The 18,465-nt window shown below is 41.6% G+C and overlaps 2 protein-coding genes across 2 annotated transcripts; one reads left to right on the top strand and one right to left on the bottom strand.

Annotated features, from left to right (window-relative positions):
- Window positions 1-1,066: 1,066 nt before the first annotated feature.
- LOC109467193 (RNA pseudouridylate synthase domain-containing protein 4-like) lies at window positions 1,067-6,978 on the bottom strand. The gene is made up of 7 exons (XM_019765137.1): window positions 6,883-6,978; window positions 5,369-5,543; window positions 4,484-4,676; window positions 4,061-4,095; window positions 3,643-3,852; window positions 2,526-2,623; window positions 1,067-1,328 (listed from the first exon to the last, which is right to left on the bottom strand). The coding sequence occupies exons 1-7, from the start codon at window positions 6,976-6,978 to the stop codon at window positions 1,128-1,130; spliced, it is 1,008 nt and encodes a 335-aa protein (XP_019620696.1). The 3' UTR covers window positions 1,067-1,127.
- A 234-nt stretch (window positions 6,979-7,212) lies between these two features.
- On the top strand, window positions 7,213-17,746 carry LOC109467197 (GTP-binding protein 128up). Its single transcript, XM_019765143.1, has 13 exons — window positions 7,213-7,323; window positions 9,494-9,617; window positions 10,632-10,676; window positions 10,883-11,013; window positions 11,573-11,642; window positions 12,048-12,147; window positions 12,731-12,800; window positions 13,586-13,716; window positions 14,156-14,210; window positions 15,038-15,150; window positions 15,670-15,792; window positions 16,652-16,747; window positions 17,082-17,746. The coding sequence occupies exons 1-13, from the start codon at window positions 7,285-7,287 to the stop codon at window positions 17,086-17,088; spliced, it is 1,104 nt and encodes a 367-aa protein (XP_019620702.1). The 5' UTR covers window positions 7,213-7,284; the 3' UTR covers window positions 17,089-17,746.
- Window positions 17,747-18,465: the final 719 nt, after the last annotated feature.

Here is an 18,465-nt window from a genome sequence, read left to right as displayed (position 1 = left end):
CCATGACATTTATGTATAACAACTCTGTAGACTTTATGAACTGTTAAAACCTTTATCCAGCACAAGAGAAAATGTATTAATTTTACCAATTGGTGACTAACTTAGAGTAGCAGCCCCTAGAGGCATCCAGTGTAGTTTTTAGGGCTTGGAAACCTGATTTTTCAAAGTCAATATTCTAGTTGTTTACCTTCATACTGAGTTGAAACAACACTATCCCAATGTATATTGACCCTCTTGGAGCAAAAATTCTGACGGAAAATGTAACTGGAAGGGCCCTTGGCTGATTTTTGGAGTACCTCCCAGAAAATAAAGGACTCATCTTGCGGCTTGTTTCTGCAGTTGTAAAAGCCCAAATACTGACTCAAATGTGCTAATGTCAAGCAGTATGTGTGAATATGACAAAGATTGCCTTATTCAGAATATCTCCATTTTTGCTGCCATGAAATCGCATTGGATGCCTTTAAGTGCCAGGGAAAAGACTGCAGCAGTCGTGTTGAGCTGTACTGTGTTAATCAGTAGACAAAGGGTGATGCTTTTCTTCAATTATCAATGATGGCTGCGACAGCCATACTAGTATCCAGCTGATCTTACCACCAGTATTGTAAATGCACTGGTGTCTTGCACTTTGTAATTAGGCCACACCAATTTAATTTCTTGGTTAACGGATTTTTCTAGAAAAAAAATGGAGCGGGCGGGCAAAAAATAAATAAAAACAGGCCTAGGCATCCTATTATGGCCCAAAATGGTACAATAGGAGCCATGAAGCCAACACAAGGCTGGTTCACAATTTAAACACTGAATTTTGAACTTTTAATGATACCATTGCATTGAAAGATGGAATAACTGTAACAACTAGGATGAAAAGAACTGTTTTCAACTGTTCAGGGCAAAATATGAGCATTTCGCAGTTTATTCTGAATCTTTATTTTTATTTGCAAATGAGAAAAAAACGAAGCGGGCAAATCCGTTAACCGAGAAATTAAATTGGTGTGGCCTTATGATTAAGTTATGAGTAAAAATAAAAGTGTGTGTGACATGAGTAAATGTCATCCTTTGTTCAGAGTCCTGAATATGTCAGCCCTGCCTCATTGCTTTACAATTTTCCAAAATTTCTTGTTACTGACAGATCACTTCACTCCTCTCGGGACTCTGATTCGTAGTTTCCTCATGTTCCTGTTGAAGAAATCGGGCAGCCTCGCGGTGAGGTACAAACCACGTCCATCCCTTAAGCCTGGCAGGATAAGCTGTCTGGCATGGAGGTGCATCGGGAGGTACCGGGCTTTGGGCTGCTCGATTCCCAGCCTTTCCAACATTCCCGTCGGCAGTCTCTGGAACAAGTAGGAGGAAAAACAGGAGAAAATACAGAAATGGTTAGCCAAACAGAGTAATAAATTAGAAAGAGTTCCATTTTGGAGGTGCATTAGAAGGCACTGCGCTTTTGGCTGCTCGATCCCCAACCTTTCCAACATTCCCATCGGCAGTCTCTGGAACAAGTAGGAGGGGAGAATGGGAGGATATTTAAAAACAACAGTTAGCCCAAACAGAGTTATAAATTTGAAAGAAGCTCATTTTGTGTAGGTGCATCAGGAGGTACTGCGCTTTTGGCTGCTCGATCCCCAACCTTTCCAACATTCTTGTTACTGTTAGCAGTCGCTGGAACAAGTAGAAAAAACTAAGATTTACAGTAACAAATAAGAAAGAGTTCCAATTTTGGAGGTGCATTGGGAGGTACTGGGCTTTGGGCTGCTCGATTCCCAGCCTTTCCAACATTCCCGTCGGCAGTCTCTGGACAAGTAGGAGGAAAAACAGGAGAAAATACAGAAACGGTTAGCCAAACAGAGTAATAAATTAGAAATAGGTCCATTTTGTGTAAGTGCATTGGGACACAGGTACCAAGCTTTGGTCTGCTAAATTCCCAACCTTTCCAACATTCCCGTCGGCAGTCTCTGGAACAAGTAGGAGGAAAAACAGGAGAAAATACAGAAATGGTTAGTCAAACAGAGTAATAAATTAGAAACAGGTCCATTTTGGAGGTGCATTTGGGAGGCACTGCACTTTTGGCTGCTCGATCCCCAACCTATCCAACATTCCCGTCGGCAGTCTCTGGTAGCCAGGAGTCCATCCGTGAACTCTGTGTCTCTGCTCCGTTCCTCCACAAGGCAGAGCGCAGGAACGTACAGCGTTCACGGATGGATTCCAGGCTAGTCTCTGGGGTAAGTAGGAGGAAAAACAAGAGACTATGAACAAGAAAAACAAAGAGCCAAACAGAGTAATAATTTGAAATAGGTCCATTTTGGAAGTACCGCACTTTGGACTGCTCAATGCCCAACCTTTTCAACATTCCGGTCAGCAGTATCTGTTGTGGTTGGAGTACTAGTACTACTACTACTACACACACACATAGTACCACTACTAGTACTAGTAAAACATTTCCCAACTCTACCAGTATTGTGTACTACCATTGACACAGGCATATACAGAACTTTTTGTGCAGTGCACGTAAGTTATGCAGTAGTAATAGTCACCTGTGGTGCCAGCTTGTTGTGGTTGGAGTACTTGTGGTCCCCCAGGATGGGACAGCCCAGCCCGTAGGACATGTGAGACCTGATCTGGTGTTTTACACCTGCATGAGGGAGACAAGCCGTGTCAATGGACCTATACCATTATTACGTCACAGTTTGTTTACCGCAATGAATGCCGGTCAATTGACGTTTATATTGTACAGGGGCGCGTAGCGCGGTGTGTACATGTGTTTGTGTAGCGTTAGCCTAATATAAAGCTTTTAATACAGAACTACTTTCGTCTAATGTCACAACTAAATCACCCATACCCACCCATGTAATGCTGTGTCAACAAAACTAGACGCAGCAAAAAATCAGACATACCTTACTTTGAAAAGTTTGAAATGATCTTTATTCTTTAACTGGCCGTTCTAGAATGTTCTTTAGAACAGGTAAACAAACTGTGACGTAATGATGGTATAGGTCCATTCCAAATATATTTTCATTGGGTTGGTATCACATAGGATACCGTACTTGGATTTTCTTATGCAAGATTTCAAGCCATGAAGCCATGTTTTAAAACCTGCCATCCAGAGATCCCATACCAACTTACAAAATGTTACAAAAAGTTTTTTCTTAGTTTTTAAGGAGCAATTAGGGTTGCCCCGATAAACCAGGGATAGATATAGGATACAACACGGGGTATTCCGTATCGCACGAGGTACCAGCCCGACCGCGCGTCGGATCCGATCCGCGGGAGGGCTGGGACCGAGGGTGATGCGGAATACACCGTGATGTATTTTATTTATGTCATACCCACCCAAGAAAACACGCCTTTCAATGCGAATGAGCAAAGATTTTGGTCCCTAAACCCAAAAAATGCGAAAACATCAATTCCAACGTCCGGATTCTGTATTCGAATTTCGAATTCGAAATCGGTGCACGCTGTTAGGCCGAAACACGTTCGAATCATTCTATGGAACATTTGGAAGGCCCGGGCCATCACGTAAAGAACCCCCGGGCCGTACCGCTAGTTATCACACGGGCCGGAACACCCGTATCGAACGTAATCGCGGCCCAGGTAGGACATAATAGACTTTACAACACCAGTGTGCTAAAAAAAATTCAAAGCCCTGCCTACCGGTTTCCGGCTGGCACTCCACCAGTGCACAGGAGCCACGACTGTCCAGGACTCGGAAGCCGGTAACAGCCACCTGTGCTTCATCGCTTTTCCTCTTCTTCTTCACGAGAAGCTTCGTTTCCTCGCTGTACTCTGGTACGCACACCATCCTGTAGTGGGGCCGGCCGTGTGCCGTCACCTCCACTTCCTTGATGGGGATGTCTACAACGCCTGCAGAAGGTTGGTTTGATTTATTTATTTGTCCAGGAAAGAGTTACTAGTACCACTACAGACATGTACAAAGTAATTATACAAGTACTAGTACAGTATTAAGTGTGAATCCAAATGATATCTTCTACTAGGAACTAGGGAACTACAAGGGAATGAAGTTGGCTAAGACAAAAATTAAAAATCTGAACACCAAATAGTAGAGACTCACCTTCTTCGTGTGATGGTACCCCCATGGAGAGAACCCTGGTGCACAACAGGAAATAGATAAATATATATATAAGATTTTAAATACGTAGATACCTATTCAGGGTTGAAACAATGCCTACAGCTGTTGCAATAAGAAATACATATCACAATATATGTTATAGAGTACTATTACACAATGTTCAGTGTACACCATAGTTTTACACACACACACACAGACACACAGACACACACACACATAGCCTGGTTACCAAACCTAAGAGGATGTAGGACTCGGGAGCTATAATAGGTTTGGTAACCAGGCTAACACGCGCGCACACACACACACACACACACACACACACACACACACACACACACACACACACACACTCACACACACACTCACACACACACAGTCACCATCCTTTCCAATGCCAGTCCCTACCAGTATTTCTTGATGACTTTCCTGAGCCTGAACAGGTTGTGCAGCTCCCGTGCCGTGTGGTCAGTCTTGGCCAGCAGCATGACTCCCGTGGTCTCCTTGTCCAGCCTGTGCACCAGGTACAGCTGCTCTGTCTTCAGCGCACCCTGCAAGATGGGCAGGGCGTCCGCTATACTCACCCCCATCCCTGGTCCACCTGGACAGGAAACAAAAGTGATCTCAATGCAGTTTTAGCTCACTGAAGAGCTATCAAGAACAATGATGAACAGTGGACCTAAGGACTGTGACCCTGTGAACCAGAATGGGCAGGGCGTCCGCTATACTGACCCCAATCCCTGGTCCACCTGGACAGGAAACAAAGTGGTCTCAATCCCCCACAGAATCAAGCACAATGAACAGTGTACCGTCCTAAGGACTGTGACCCTGTGCATCAAGATGGGCAGGGCGTCCGCTATACTCACACCCATCCCAGGACCACCTGGACAGGAAACGAAAGTGATCTCGATCCAGGTGCAAAAATTAGATGCATAGCTCGAATTTTGGGCGCAAAAAGGTTCATATGCCCAGTGTTTTGAGCTGTGCACCTAACGCAAAGATTAGGTGTAAATTTTGCATGCACAAAGGTGCATATGCCTATTCTCCAAGCAGAGGTTGTGGTGGGAATGATCGTTAGCTTTTTATATATGGCCCTTGTTTTTGTTGCAACCCCTCTGGCTAACTGGATACTGCCTGGCTAATTTGATACTCTATCTTTGAGACCCTAGGATCCGCTTGGAGATTAGCATATGCCCAGTATTTTGAGCTGTGCACCTAACACAAAGATCATAAGGTTTAGATTTAGCAAGCACAAAGGTGCATATGCCCAGTACTTTAAGCTCTACAACTCACCATGAACAGGGACTCCATACGGCTTCTCTATGGCCACGATGTCACCTTCATCATACAGGATGGTTTTCTTCAGTATCCCGGCAAGTTTATGGGGAGACACGTGGGTGAGGTCTGGCACCTGGTGCTTCCATCTATACAGAAACTTTTCATGGGACAGGTCCAACTCCTGTATGTCCTGTGGAAGAGACACATTTAACGTGAAATTTGAGACAATTTTAAGAGTATTTTTTAATGATTTTGGCCAGTTTTTTGGGAGACACGTGGGTCAGATCTGGCACCTGGTGTTTCCATCTATACAAAAACTTCTCACGAGACAGGTCCAGATCCTGTATGTCCTGTGGAAGAGTGGTAAATATAGAGACACATACAAGATTTAAGACAGTTCATTTCTAAGGGTTTTCTTAGGATTTTGGCAGTAAGTGTTTAGAACTCGTTGGAAGACTAACACTAGTAACAGATATCATAACACATTGAAAGTGAGATTTTAGACTCCTTTGAGACAAGATGTTTTTAAAAGATATATACCAATAAATGTGCCCTTATTTGAGTAGCCAGAACCATCGTTAATCTACTCTATATAGTTCCGCAAACATTTTTCTCGGACCACCAATTTACTACCGCGAACATAAATGATAAAGGAGGGCCTGCAAGCCCTTTTTCGTAAGGCGTAATCAGGCCGTTTTAGACTTCGTAATTCGTAGGCAGCCTCCGCAAAAATCAACGTAATTCGTAATTGGACATAAGCCGCAAATCGTAAAGTCGTAATCAGCTCTGAGACTTTAACGTAATTCGTAATAGGCAGCAAAAATTTTGCGTAATTCGTAATCACTACCCCCCCTTGCAGGCCCTCATAAAGTGATTAACAGTACCTTCAACCCTCTGCCTGTTGCGATTTCTTCAGCCCACTGTTCCTCTCGAAGCCTCATGACCATGTCTTTAGCAGTCTCTGGTGTTTCATCCCTGTTCTTCTGGCTTCTCTGTAATTCCTTCTGTTCTCTTCTCAGTTCTTTTTGCTCCCGTGCAAGCTGTTCTATTCTGGACTCGAACCCTAAACCTTCGTCCTCGCCTGGTCGAACCTTTTCGAACTCGCGGTGCTTCCACCATTTCTCCCGCGGCTCGTCGTAAGAAATTCTGACATCATCAGCCGTCACTTCGGTCTGGTGTCCTCTACGCTCGTGTTCATCTAGTGTTTCAAACCGAGGTTTTCGTTGTCGCTTATTTCTTGGCTTTGCAAAAGTCTGGAGGTCGCTATCGATAGGATACGAAAGAGTATCGTCACTAGATGGTCTGATATCTACTTGAGAGTTGAATCTGTTTTGACGCCTGCCTCTGTACGGTTCAACTTTCTCCTCATAGGGGAAATGTACTCTTCCATCTGAATAGAAGTCATACTCCTGACTGCCCCCCTCCCCCTCAAAATTTCCCATGGCATTCTCGTCGTTTTCGATCGAATCTCTTGTTCTCCCGCCTTTTCTCGGAATGCGGCAGACGCCCGATCCGTGGATGTGTTGTACGGCGCGGTCCAGCTGCGAGGATACGGCAGAAAAAGGCGGGAAACGTGGATTTTGGTGTAAAAACACGCGGGACAACATTCTCATGGGCGCCGCCATCTTGGCCTCCCAAATCTCGCAAATTCTCGCGTTTGGCTAAAAAAATTTTGGCTAAAAAAAGTTATTTCTAGGCCCCTCTACTTCGGTTAGATTTGGACCAAACTTATGAATATGAGGTCAATATTTTCATAGAATACAATTTGGGCACCAGTATTCAGTGTATATCGGGAAAAAGTCACGGAAAATGGTAAAATTTTGGCAGAAGCTTCTGGTCACGTGATGAGATGTGACGAGATTTGGCCTGACGAAAGATTCTGCAGTGGAGGGAAAGTTGCCGACGTCGCGAAAGTTCCTTAGGAGAAAATCATGGGTGTCTTGGAGAAAATCGCCGAGATTGAGTCCGAGGTAAGGTGGCTAGAATCTTAAAGACACCTAGAGTTAGACCAATGTGAGAAAGATGACCATAAAAGATGATTATTTTGCGAAAATGTACGACGTGAAAATATTGCATCACAGATGGAAGGGTGGGGGGGTATATTTTTATCAATTTGTTTAGAAAATTATTGTTGTGTTAGAAAATTCATAATTTTCCTTTTGAGAAACAAATTTTGCTCAGTAAATTTCCCTCTATCAACGTTGCAGTTTTTTTCTGACACAAAATGTTAATTTTTTTTCTAACCATGACGAGAGAGATCCATATCCATATTTGCCATATTCAAGATCTATACAAAAACTGAACCTACCAATAAAGTTGTTTCCAAGGTTACATATAAGAACAACATAATTTGCATCCCCCCATGCAGAACCTCCTAGTTCTACCTAGCTGGTACCTTAGATATCTCCAAGCAGATGTTTCGGTGGCCACAAAGACAGTATCAAATTGGCCAGGCAGTATCTAGCCTGACTAAATCGCGCTCCTGGCGGCCGCCGCCCCCCAAAAGCTTGATGTCAAGCACGCGTAAAGCTGGCGGACTGTCGACGGCCCTGGTCCGCCATATATGGTTAATGAGATGCAAACGTCACGAACGGCCCTCAGACGGTGCGGCACCCAACAGAGATGGTTGCTATGGGCCTGTCGGTCGCTACCCAGTGATGGACGTCGGGGCGCCTTTCATGTCCCAAACTTGAAGTTTGGCCGAGGAAGGCACGGGCACCCGCTCGCGAGTCGAATCTGTTTCTATTTTCCAAAGTTTCTGGAACTTCCTCGTGGGAAATGGCAGCCACACCGAGAGAAAAGAATCTCATCCACGGATTTGTATTTGGCGTAACGATTTTCACTCGGCTATGTCCACATTTCGCATCTCTGATTAGTTGTAGCGTCCGCTTCCGGCAGCGCCGGCGGTATTGAAAATTGACCGAGCCGACGCGCGTGTAATCAACTTTTCTTTCTTCGATATAAGCGCTAAAATGCTATTTTCCACAACCACACATCGATATTCTAGTGAAGAAATGCATAGTTTCAAGAATCAGTCACGAAATTATATACTTCTATGCGGATTTTTAACGTTTTTCGTGCCATTTTGTCGTCGCTGAACCCGGAAGTGTGGACCTCGCTCTCGGCGTGAGTTTTCTTTTACCCACAAAGTAATTAATTTCTAGCATATTTTACCCTGCGTTTTACCGATCAAAACAATAAACAACTCCCGCTGAGGAGAAGCCAGTAACATTTTAGATTCCAGCAATTATAAAGTATCGACAATTTGACAGGAGTCAACATCGTGGCACAAGAATCACAGTCGTCAACCCGCCGTTTTCGCTTGCTCTGCACTGTTTCACGATCTCGGTCTTCTCATAGCCGGTAGGAAGACACGAAAACACGTCGTTTCTCTGTTTAACGAAAAAATTGTATCGTCTATTCCTGAAGCGGCTCTAGGGGCCAGGGACTCCCAAAGTCCACACACACAGACTCCAGAATGCACAGAAACTCGGTTTCGGGCTAGTCGCAGCCATTTTTCTGAGAAATTCCCACCCGCAGTCCCCGCCCGGTACTCCGCCCTTCTCCGGCTGCCTGGCGCCGGCCCAGTCGGTTCCCACATTAATTCCTAATACTGGCTTCCTATTGGTGACTCCAGGAAAGGGAACGGGCCGCCCGACTTACAGCTATTCTGCCACAAGCTCTTGGGGTGGGAGTCATTAACCTCCAGCCGAGAGCTTGTGTATACACAGGCTAGGCAGTATCCACGCCCTCTCAAAACAAATACTAGTACTGCCTGGCCAATTTGGTAACTGTCTTTGCGGCCACAGAAATAGAGAAAGATCTGCTTGGAGATTTAATAGCTGGAACCCTGATTCTTACGGTATCCTAGTTGTAACAGTTATTCCATCTTTCAATGCAGTGGTATCACTAAAAGTTCAAAATTCATTGTTTAAATTTTGAACCAGCCTGGTGTGTTGACTTCATGGCTCCTATCGTACCATTTTGGGCCATATAATACTTAATAGGATGCCTAGGCCTGTTTTTATTTTCATTTTTTCGCCCGTCTGCTCCATTATTTTTCTAGAAAAATCCATTAACCAAGAAATTAAATTGGTGTGGCCTATTAGTATAACATTTTTCTCCCCTCCCACCCTGCAGATGGCTCGGACACAGAAGAACAAGGCGACTAGCGCTCACTTGGGTCTGCTGAAGGCTCGTCTGGCCAAGCTTCGGCGGGAACTTATCGACCCTAAAGGCGGCGGCGGCGGGAAAGCAGGAGAGGGTAAAGCACTCGCTTTGGCATAAGTTATATAGGCATGCCTTCAAGTACCAGAGTTATCAACCAAGGATTGAGTTGTTCAAGAATTCATTCTTTCCTAGAACTATTGCAGAGTGGAACTCACTGTCACCAAGTACAGTAGGGGAATTGTCATTAGATAGCTTTAAACAATGTCTAGAGCTAGAAGTTCAAGGGTTAGGTGTAACAAGTCGATCGGTGTAATATAGCCAGCTGCCGCCGCGCCGCGTGCCTGCGAAGCTGGTGTGTTACGCCGAAAGGTGGTTATACCGGCTATACAGATACAGAAGCTGATGTGTTACGCCGAAGGGTGGTTATACCGGCTATACAGTTACAGAAGCTGGTGTGTTACGCCGAAAGGTGGTTATACCGGCTATACAGATACAGATACAGAACTTGTATGAGGGCCTGCATGGGGGGGTCCCGACAGCGCTCTATGCTGAATTCGGAAACCTCTCGATTACACTTAACAATAAATTCCAAGTGGCAACAACTCGTAATGTACAATTAAAACAGTGGACACGCTCTACGCAAAATTCAACAATTACGCTCTATGTTGAATTAGAGCAGTCTGTCTACGCTCTACGTAGAATTGAAACAGCCGATTACGCTCTACTGAAAAGGGCATGTGGGCCCCCTTGTATATACATTTACTATTATAACCTACCGTGTTTTACCGAGTCAGTATGTTGATTTTAAACTTCGGGGCAATTCAGTTTTTACTGCATGCGGATGATTTGTTCTGTACTTTATCAATAAACGAATTACTACTACCGCTACATAGGGGACAAAAAGTTGTGTTTCCTGTTTCCCAACTGACCCTAGAAAATCTGCCAACCCTAGCCTTTTTTTTTTGTGGAACCCTGTAAGGGATATAAATTTTTCAAGCTGATCGGCCTTTTCCAGCTCCTTGATCTGATACCTGAGTGATGAAAGAGTCATTGATTGAGTTTGTCACTAGTTTCAGACTCAGAGCTCTGTATTCTTGTCTCCATGCAGGTTTTGATGTTGCCAAGACAGGAGATGCCAGAATCGGGTTTGTTGGTGAGTTTCATGGTCTTTAAGACTAAATAATAAGAGCTTTTGTGTTTAATACTGCAGCATATATGCAAGTAATTTTGCATGTATTTTTCAAATTTCATGCAAAATGTTTGCCAACATGCAATTTTATACAAGTGTATACATTTGTGTATTTGTAGAAAGTATTTACGAATTGCAGAACAAAATTTTGATGTTCTGCAATATTGCAGGTTTCCCGTCGGTGGGTAAGTCAACCCTGCTGAGTAACCTGGCGGGAGTGTACTCCGAGGTGGCGGCTTACGAGTTCACGACCCTCACCACCGTACCCGGGGTCATCAAGTACAAGGGCGCTAAAGTTCAGGTAAGGTCACGCAACAAGCTGTTTCCTACTCTATCTCCAAGCAGATCTTAGCATAAAAGTTCATCAGGTAAGTCCCAAGTCATTCCAGTGTTGGAAGTTAAAGTTCAGTCTTTATTTCAAGCAGATCGTTTGGTGGCTACAATTCGGCAAAATGTATCATACATGTATTTGCAAGACGGTATCAAATAATGGCAGGGCACTGTACAATACACATTCTACAGCTGCGCAAAAAAGATACCAGCACAAAAAAAAGCCTGATAAAATACCTAAAACAAACAAAAAAATAAGCCAAAGCCTAAATCGCTGCTTGGAGAGTAGTTATTTTCTGAGTTCCCCAACATTTGAAGTGGGCCATGACATGGATATGAAAAGTGGCCAACAGACAAGCAAACACACAAACTTTTTGTGTGTTTTGTAAAGGGTGCCAAACTTTAGGTTAAGACCCTACTACTTAGTTCTCTTACATTTGCAGTGGGCTATGATAATGTTGTGAGTTTTTGGCTGTATGATAGCTTCATGACTTTTTACGTTTTCAGTGTCTGTTTTGGTTGTTGTACAGTTACTGGATCTCCCTGGTATCATAGAAGGAGCCAAGGATGGAAAAGGCAGAGGAAAACAAGTTATTGCAGGTTTGACCATAAATACATTGAAGTAGTTAAACTTTATTCATCAAAACAACATTGTATATATATTGTATAAACATTGTATATATATTAAATATTGTAGAGTAATAGATCACAATATTCATTGCCTGATAGTGATAGGCATAATTCAGTGATTTGTACTATGTACAAGTGGCTGCAATGTATTATAGTGTATTGTTATGAATCAAAAACAATAAACCAATATTGACCATCTTTGTTGTATACTTCAATACTTGTACATGGCATTTTCATTCTCCACTGACTTTAGCTTTTATTATGTCATTACTTATAGTATACAGTTTGCAGTATTTCTAATCTGTTGTTGATGACTTATGACAGGAAAACTCAGGAAAAAAGTTTGACTGCCAATTTTCCCCCTGCCATCTGTAGTTGCTCGAACCTGCAGCCTGATTTTCATCGTGTTGGATGTTCTGAAGCCCCTCGGGCACAAGAGACTCATCGAGCACGAACTGGAAGGGTTCGGAATCAGGTGAAGATTGTTTACTTGTTTGTTTGTTTGTTTTGCATAACTGGTAAACTGCCTTTTTGGGTGAAACACACCAGTTTTGTACATGTTACTGTTTACACCACCTCACACAATTGCTGGTTTATTAAAAGACAGTACATTTTCAAAATACAAAGGACTGTTACACCAAAAAACAGTTACTAGTACTCAAGCAACTGGATATGATTTGGAAACAGCCAAATGTTTCAGGTAGCATCCACTACCTTTTGTCAGTGACACTGGAGAAAAAACTGCAGATTTATAAGCACAAACTATTGATTGAAATACTGTTACCTGTGTTTTCAAGATGTACCATGTTCATGATTTAAAATTAAAGCAGATAAGTATACCTACAACCTTCTTGATCTTGATGTTGTGATTCTTAATGGTCTAATAACAATTGCAAATGTCAATGTAAATGCCAGCTCAATTTGGGGTATAACAAGTAGTTATGAAGTATATGTCTTAGATCAGATTAGATACTGGTTGATGAATTCTGCCAAATGTTTGATCATATTTTCTGTCTTTTTTCTAAATGATTGTGACTGTTTCCTTCTTTCGTGGACAGGTTGAACAAAGAACCGCCAAACATCCATTTCCGCAAGAAGGACAAGGGAGGCATCAACTTCCAGCCAGCGGTAAGGTATAAAAGTGCCAAAAATGAGTACCTTGCTCCATTATGTTGTTTTTCCAGAATCCATGGCCCACGACTCTTATACCAAGACTAAGTCCTGTGTCTTTCACAATCCAATCCAACTTTAAAACACTTCAAGGCAGCTATTAAGAAGACCTCTGACCTCCAATGATATTGAACGGAAATCGATTACGTTGATTATGATTATGATTTGAAGTTATGTTTCTTGTAAATTCCCTCAGTTCACGTTCGTATTATTCATTTATTTATGTATAAAGTTATACTGATTTCATTTACATCTTTTGTTATGTACTTTGTATAATCTATTATTCTTTTACATACTGTATTCCCCCTGGGCCTCCTTGGAAATCAGCTATTGGCTGAAGGAGCTACCCAGGTGTCATTGAAGATTAAATAAATAAATAAATAAATAGGGGGTCTTCCCCAGAGTATGGGGTTAAGAAGTTCCTTAACATTTGCCTTGTGAACCAAAGATTGTGATGGTCACTTACACACAGTTTTACATGGCCATTTAGTCTTAGCTATGTCTGCCTGCTAGTCACTATACTGAGTTTAAAAAAATCCCTTTCACTTTCTCAGGTTCCTACATGTAAGTCGAGTCTGCAGTAATGTTATATCTCCCCACACACACACACACACTTCCTGGGACCTTACTGTATTCAGATAGCCTCAGACACACAAGCAGACAGACAGACAAACCCCAGAAACAAAACCTCAGTGCGTTTTGCCTCTGCCCACTGAGGTAAGAGTCCCATTTTGCCTCCCCAGGTTCCCCAGTCAGAGTTGGATGGAGACCTGGTGAAACAGATACTGGCTGAGTACAAAATCCACAACGCTGACATCCTTGTCAGGTACGACGCAAGCGCGGACGACTTGATCGACGTCATCGAAGGGAACAGGTGGGACTTTTGTTTATCGTTGTTCATTTATCATTGTTTATTTATCATTGTGTATCAATATTCATCATTGTTCAATTTACATATTGTTTATTATTGTTCATGACTGTTTGTATTGTTTATTTATCATCAATCATCATTGTTTTTATTGTCCATTATCATCGTTTATCACTCATTTGTCATTGTTAATCATAGTGTATTATTGCTCATTTATCATTATCATAGTTTACACATGTACCATTGTTTATCAGTGAGTGAGTGAGTGAGTGATTGAGTGAGTGAGTGAGAGTGAGTGAGTGAGTGGGTGAGGGAGTGAGTGAGTGGGTGAGAGTGAGTGGGTGAGTGAGTGAGTCAGTTACTCAGTCAGTCAGTCAGTCAGTGAGGGAGTGAGTGAGTTTGACTATGTTGACTGCAAATATTGACTTTTTTTACCTCCCTTTAGGGTCTACATTCCCTGTATTTTTCTGCTGAACAAAATTGACCAGATCTCCATTGAGGTAAGTGGTGTAAGATGTTGCTTGCCATTGAGATTGAAGACATATATACTGAAAAACATTTACTGTATACTTGCAGATTGTTATTGTTGTAGCTCACTTTATATATTGCACATTGCCTTTAAGTTAGTAGTCCATCACAATCGAAGATGACATCGTGATGCAAAACTTTGTGAGTAGATCATATGAAAACAGATCTGCATACACCTGCTCCAATTTTACCAACACTTAAGTGCATATATGCACCCAGTATTTTGAACCCTGCAGATACATACCAGGGCTCGAATTGGAAACAGATGCACTGGTGCACCCAAAAATATTTGGGGTGCACCAAAAAGATGAAATAAGTAGAATGTCAGCAAAAACTAATTATGTTTTAATGATGTTATTATTTTCTGACACTTAGAAGTTAGATGTGCTGTATACTACCTGCCTGCCTGCCTAAGTGCCCAGGCCAGGTACTGGCCCCTTGCTCCCCTCCGTCAGGTTCCTCCATCCAGTTCTGTCAAGAGCGATAGCCTCAGCTACACTTAGAGTAATCCCTGTGTCACTCTGGATCTGATCTTTCCACCTCTTGGGTGGTCTTCCCTGGGGTCTAGGGTTTTGGAAGTCCTATACTACTGTATACTGCTGTATACTACTATATATTTAAACATCATGTACGTAAACCTACAGAAATATTTGGGTGCACTGGTGCACCCACAGAAAAGAACTGGGTGCACATCTCCAAATTTGGGTGCACTTAAGTGCATATATGCCCAGTATTTTGAACCCTGCAGATACATGTTTTGTTGTACATGTACAGACATCTATTCCCCATGTACCTACAGGAGCTGGATATCATCTATAAGATTCCCCACTGTGTGCCCATCTCTGCTCATCACAAGTGGAACTTCGACGATTTACTGGAGAAAATGTGGGAATACCTCGACCTGGTCAGAATGTGAGCAACTTGACTCGTTTATTTCAAGATGTTCCAGATAATTATTAATTCAGTGAATTATTGTTTTGACTTGTGTCACAATGTGTGTGTCTAACTTAGTGAAGTTGGCCATCACTGATTGTCTTTTAGGGTGCTGTTTCTTACAAAAACCCACATTCAGAGCAAGAACAATCAAATACAAGAACAGTCCTATTCCATACGTGGTAAAACTACTAAACGAACAGTAACTTCTCTGCATTTAGAAAATTATTACTATTTGTACCAAATGTCAATTTGTAAATAGCCTTATCTATAATGATGTGAAAAGTATGCAATTCAGCCTCTTTACCTGGCTGCAATGTACTTTTTTATGGATCATGTTGATCAAATAAACCAGTCATTCATTTATTCATTTAAATGTTATGATTTCAAAAATATTCATTCTATCTTTTTATGTTGTTTTCGTAAGTTTGCTTATATGGCATGGACTATTTTTTAAAAATCTCCAACTCCCCTAAGTCTTGACTGTTTGATTTCCAGTTACACAAAGCCGAAGGGCCAGCTGCCTGACTATGAAGCTCCTGTGGTATTGGACCACAGACACTCCTCCATCGAAGATTTCTGCAACAAACTCCATAAAAGCCTCATCAAGGAGTTTAAATAGTAGGTTTCTCTGTCCAGTACTAAACCTGCATGACTGCACAAACTACCGGTAGTTTTATCTATTATTCTACAACAAAATCCACAAAAATGTCACCAGGGAGTTTAGATAGTAGGTTTCTTGGTAATCTGTATTCTCTTTATGTTCATGGTAGCAAAATTTCATGTTCACATGTTCACAGAACTTATATATGTTCACAGTGGTGACAAGTGTAGGAAAGAGAGAAAGTTCAGGAATTATTTGCTAACTGTAATAATAAGTTCACGGTACAGAGGTGACAGTGAAAACAATGAATATAAAAGTACAGTGAGAAAATCAGGAATTACAGTACTGTACAAGGCACATAATTTGGAAAATGTAAAATTCAAGCCTCATGTTTCAATGTAGTACTGGATTTTACCTTTCAGTTGAAGAATCACACCGAAATCCTTTGTCATGTTAATTTATTCCTTTTACAATACAAGTAGGACTTGACAATGTATTTTATATTAGATTCTAATTCATTTGTTCATCATGTTCAATTACCGGGGATTTGGAATCTCTAATTTCTTGTTTGTTAGAAAAACCTCAGAGTCTCTATTTTCCTCCGTAGCTATAGGCACAGGTTGTTTTAGAGTATAGTAAAAGATTATTTAGTAATAGTAAACAAGGAGATATCCAAAAATGCATTGACTTACCTTGAGTGAGAATGCAAATAAACTTTCCTCCTTGAGCATATTTGTATAGGGGATACTCTGAGTGTTTCTGTGTAATCTCCAAGCAGATGCGTTGATGAAAGTTTGCTTTGCTGATCCTTGTAATGATTTGTTTCATTGCCTTCATTGTACAATTAATTTGACCCTACTTGTCCCTGTTTCCCAGTGCCCTGGTGTGGGGTTCGTCTGTGAAGCATCAGCCCCAGAAGGTGGGGAAGGAGCATGTTCTACAGGACGAAGACGTCGTACAGATTGTCAAAAGGTATATTTTATAACCTTCCGTTGGTACTAAAAGTACACCATACTTCAGACTTCAACCTGCATATAATGCATTCTTGACTCCCAGTATATACTGTGTGTACCTGTTTATATCGTACCCGGGTTGTGATAACCTTCAATAACGGTGTTCCGGACCGGGCCATACTTTACGGTACGGCCCGGGCTTCCATAGAACGATTTGAATGAGTTTCGCCCAAACCACTTTCGAAAATTCGAATACAGGATTCGTACGTTGGAATTGATTTTTTTAGTTTAGGGACACCAAATGTTCGCTCATTTTGCATTAAAAGATGACCAATATGAACTTTTTTTTTCAGAGTTTGAAGTGCCTGATGTATCCTGACAACACTTTGATGCAGAATTCTTCATTTATTTTAAAACCAGCTGCAAAGTGAGAGAAGTACTATATCCGCCAAGTGTTCGAAATACATGTAAAACTGGAAGGGCTAGGCTAGGCTAGTTTAAGCTGAGGCTAGGCTAGGCTAGGCTTGTCTAGCTAAAGCTTAGCCTAGGCTAGGCAAGTTGATATCTACATGTATATAATCTGCAACTCAGTTTCGATGATCTGAAAGTTTATTATGTCACCTAATGTGATGTCTGGATTGAAAAGTTGTCAATTCTAACTGTAAGTTGCAGATATTAAATGGACAGAATGCCCTCTCTTCTAATGTATATTACCTCCAATGGTAGCTTAAACTGTATGGATTCTGTTTTAAGGTTTGTGAAGATGACATAGTTGTCAGCTGAAAGTCTTGAATGTTAAAATCAAGAAATTTCTCCAAAAACAAACTAAGTGTTTACCTCCTCAGCAACTTACCTTGCATGAAAAAAAAAAGTTTCTTCTAGAAGTATATAGGGAACAGACTTTAAGACATTATCACATGCCAGTATAAAAGACACTAGTAAACTAGAAACTTAAGGTAACATTTGCAAGGCAAATGCATAATATTTACCTTTACATAAGGTCTGCTCTGTTAATTCTTACTCAAACACATTCATATATATGGTCAGACAGGAGTCTAAATCCAGAGATAATAATAATAACAAAGTTGGCAAACACAAAAACAATTACAGAAAACAAAGAAGTTGTATAGAGTTTCTGTTTCCCCTGTCTGAATGTAAGGGATTGCATGGACGACAAAACTTGTGAATAAAACAGATGTATAATATTTACCTCTGTGCGTGATTCCTTCGTTACAATAATTTAGCAATATGCAATTATTTCAAATTGTTATTTGCCATACATTTTATGCCTTTGCAGGTGGCTAACATTCTCTTTTCGGCCAGTATGTTTTTGTATGTCTTCTCAATTTCTAGGCAATAATGTGCACCAATTCTCAGTCTAATGTTAGTCTAGTTGTAAAGGATTTGAACTGTCAAAAGGTAATCTCCAAGCAGATCTTTCGGTTGGGTGGCAAAAGACTGTATCCATTGGCCATCCCGTATCCATTGGCCGTCCTGTATCCATCTTCGGTGGCTAATGGACACTCCTTTGGCCAATGGATACTGTCTTGCTACCGAAAGATCTGCTTGGAGATTACCTCTGCAGATCGAAGTTGTCTTAACAAACAGACAACTGCTGTAGATCAATTAAGGTTTGACCATAATTACCCCTTCATAATTGCGGTGCGCGAAGGATCCATAACAATAGATGGATTGTAATTATCTGTTCATGAAATGCTATAGGAACATCTGTGCTTT

This window comes from Branchiostoma belcheri, unplaced genomic scaffold, assembly GCF_001625305.1.
Source record: "Branchiostoma belcheri isolate BF01 breed outbred unplaced genomic scaffold, Haploidv18h27 scaffold178, whole genome shotgun sequence".
NCBI lineage: Eukaryota > Metazoa > Chordata > Leptocardii > Amphioxiformes > Branchiostomatidae > Branchiostoma > Branchiostoma belcheri.
This window is presented reverse-complemented; position numbering and strand designations above follow the sequence as displayed.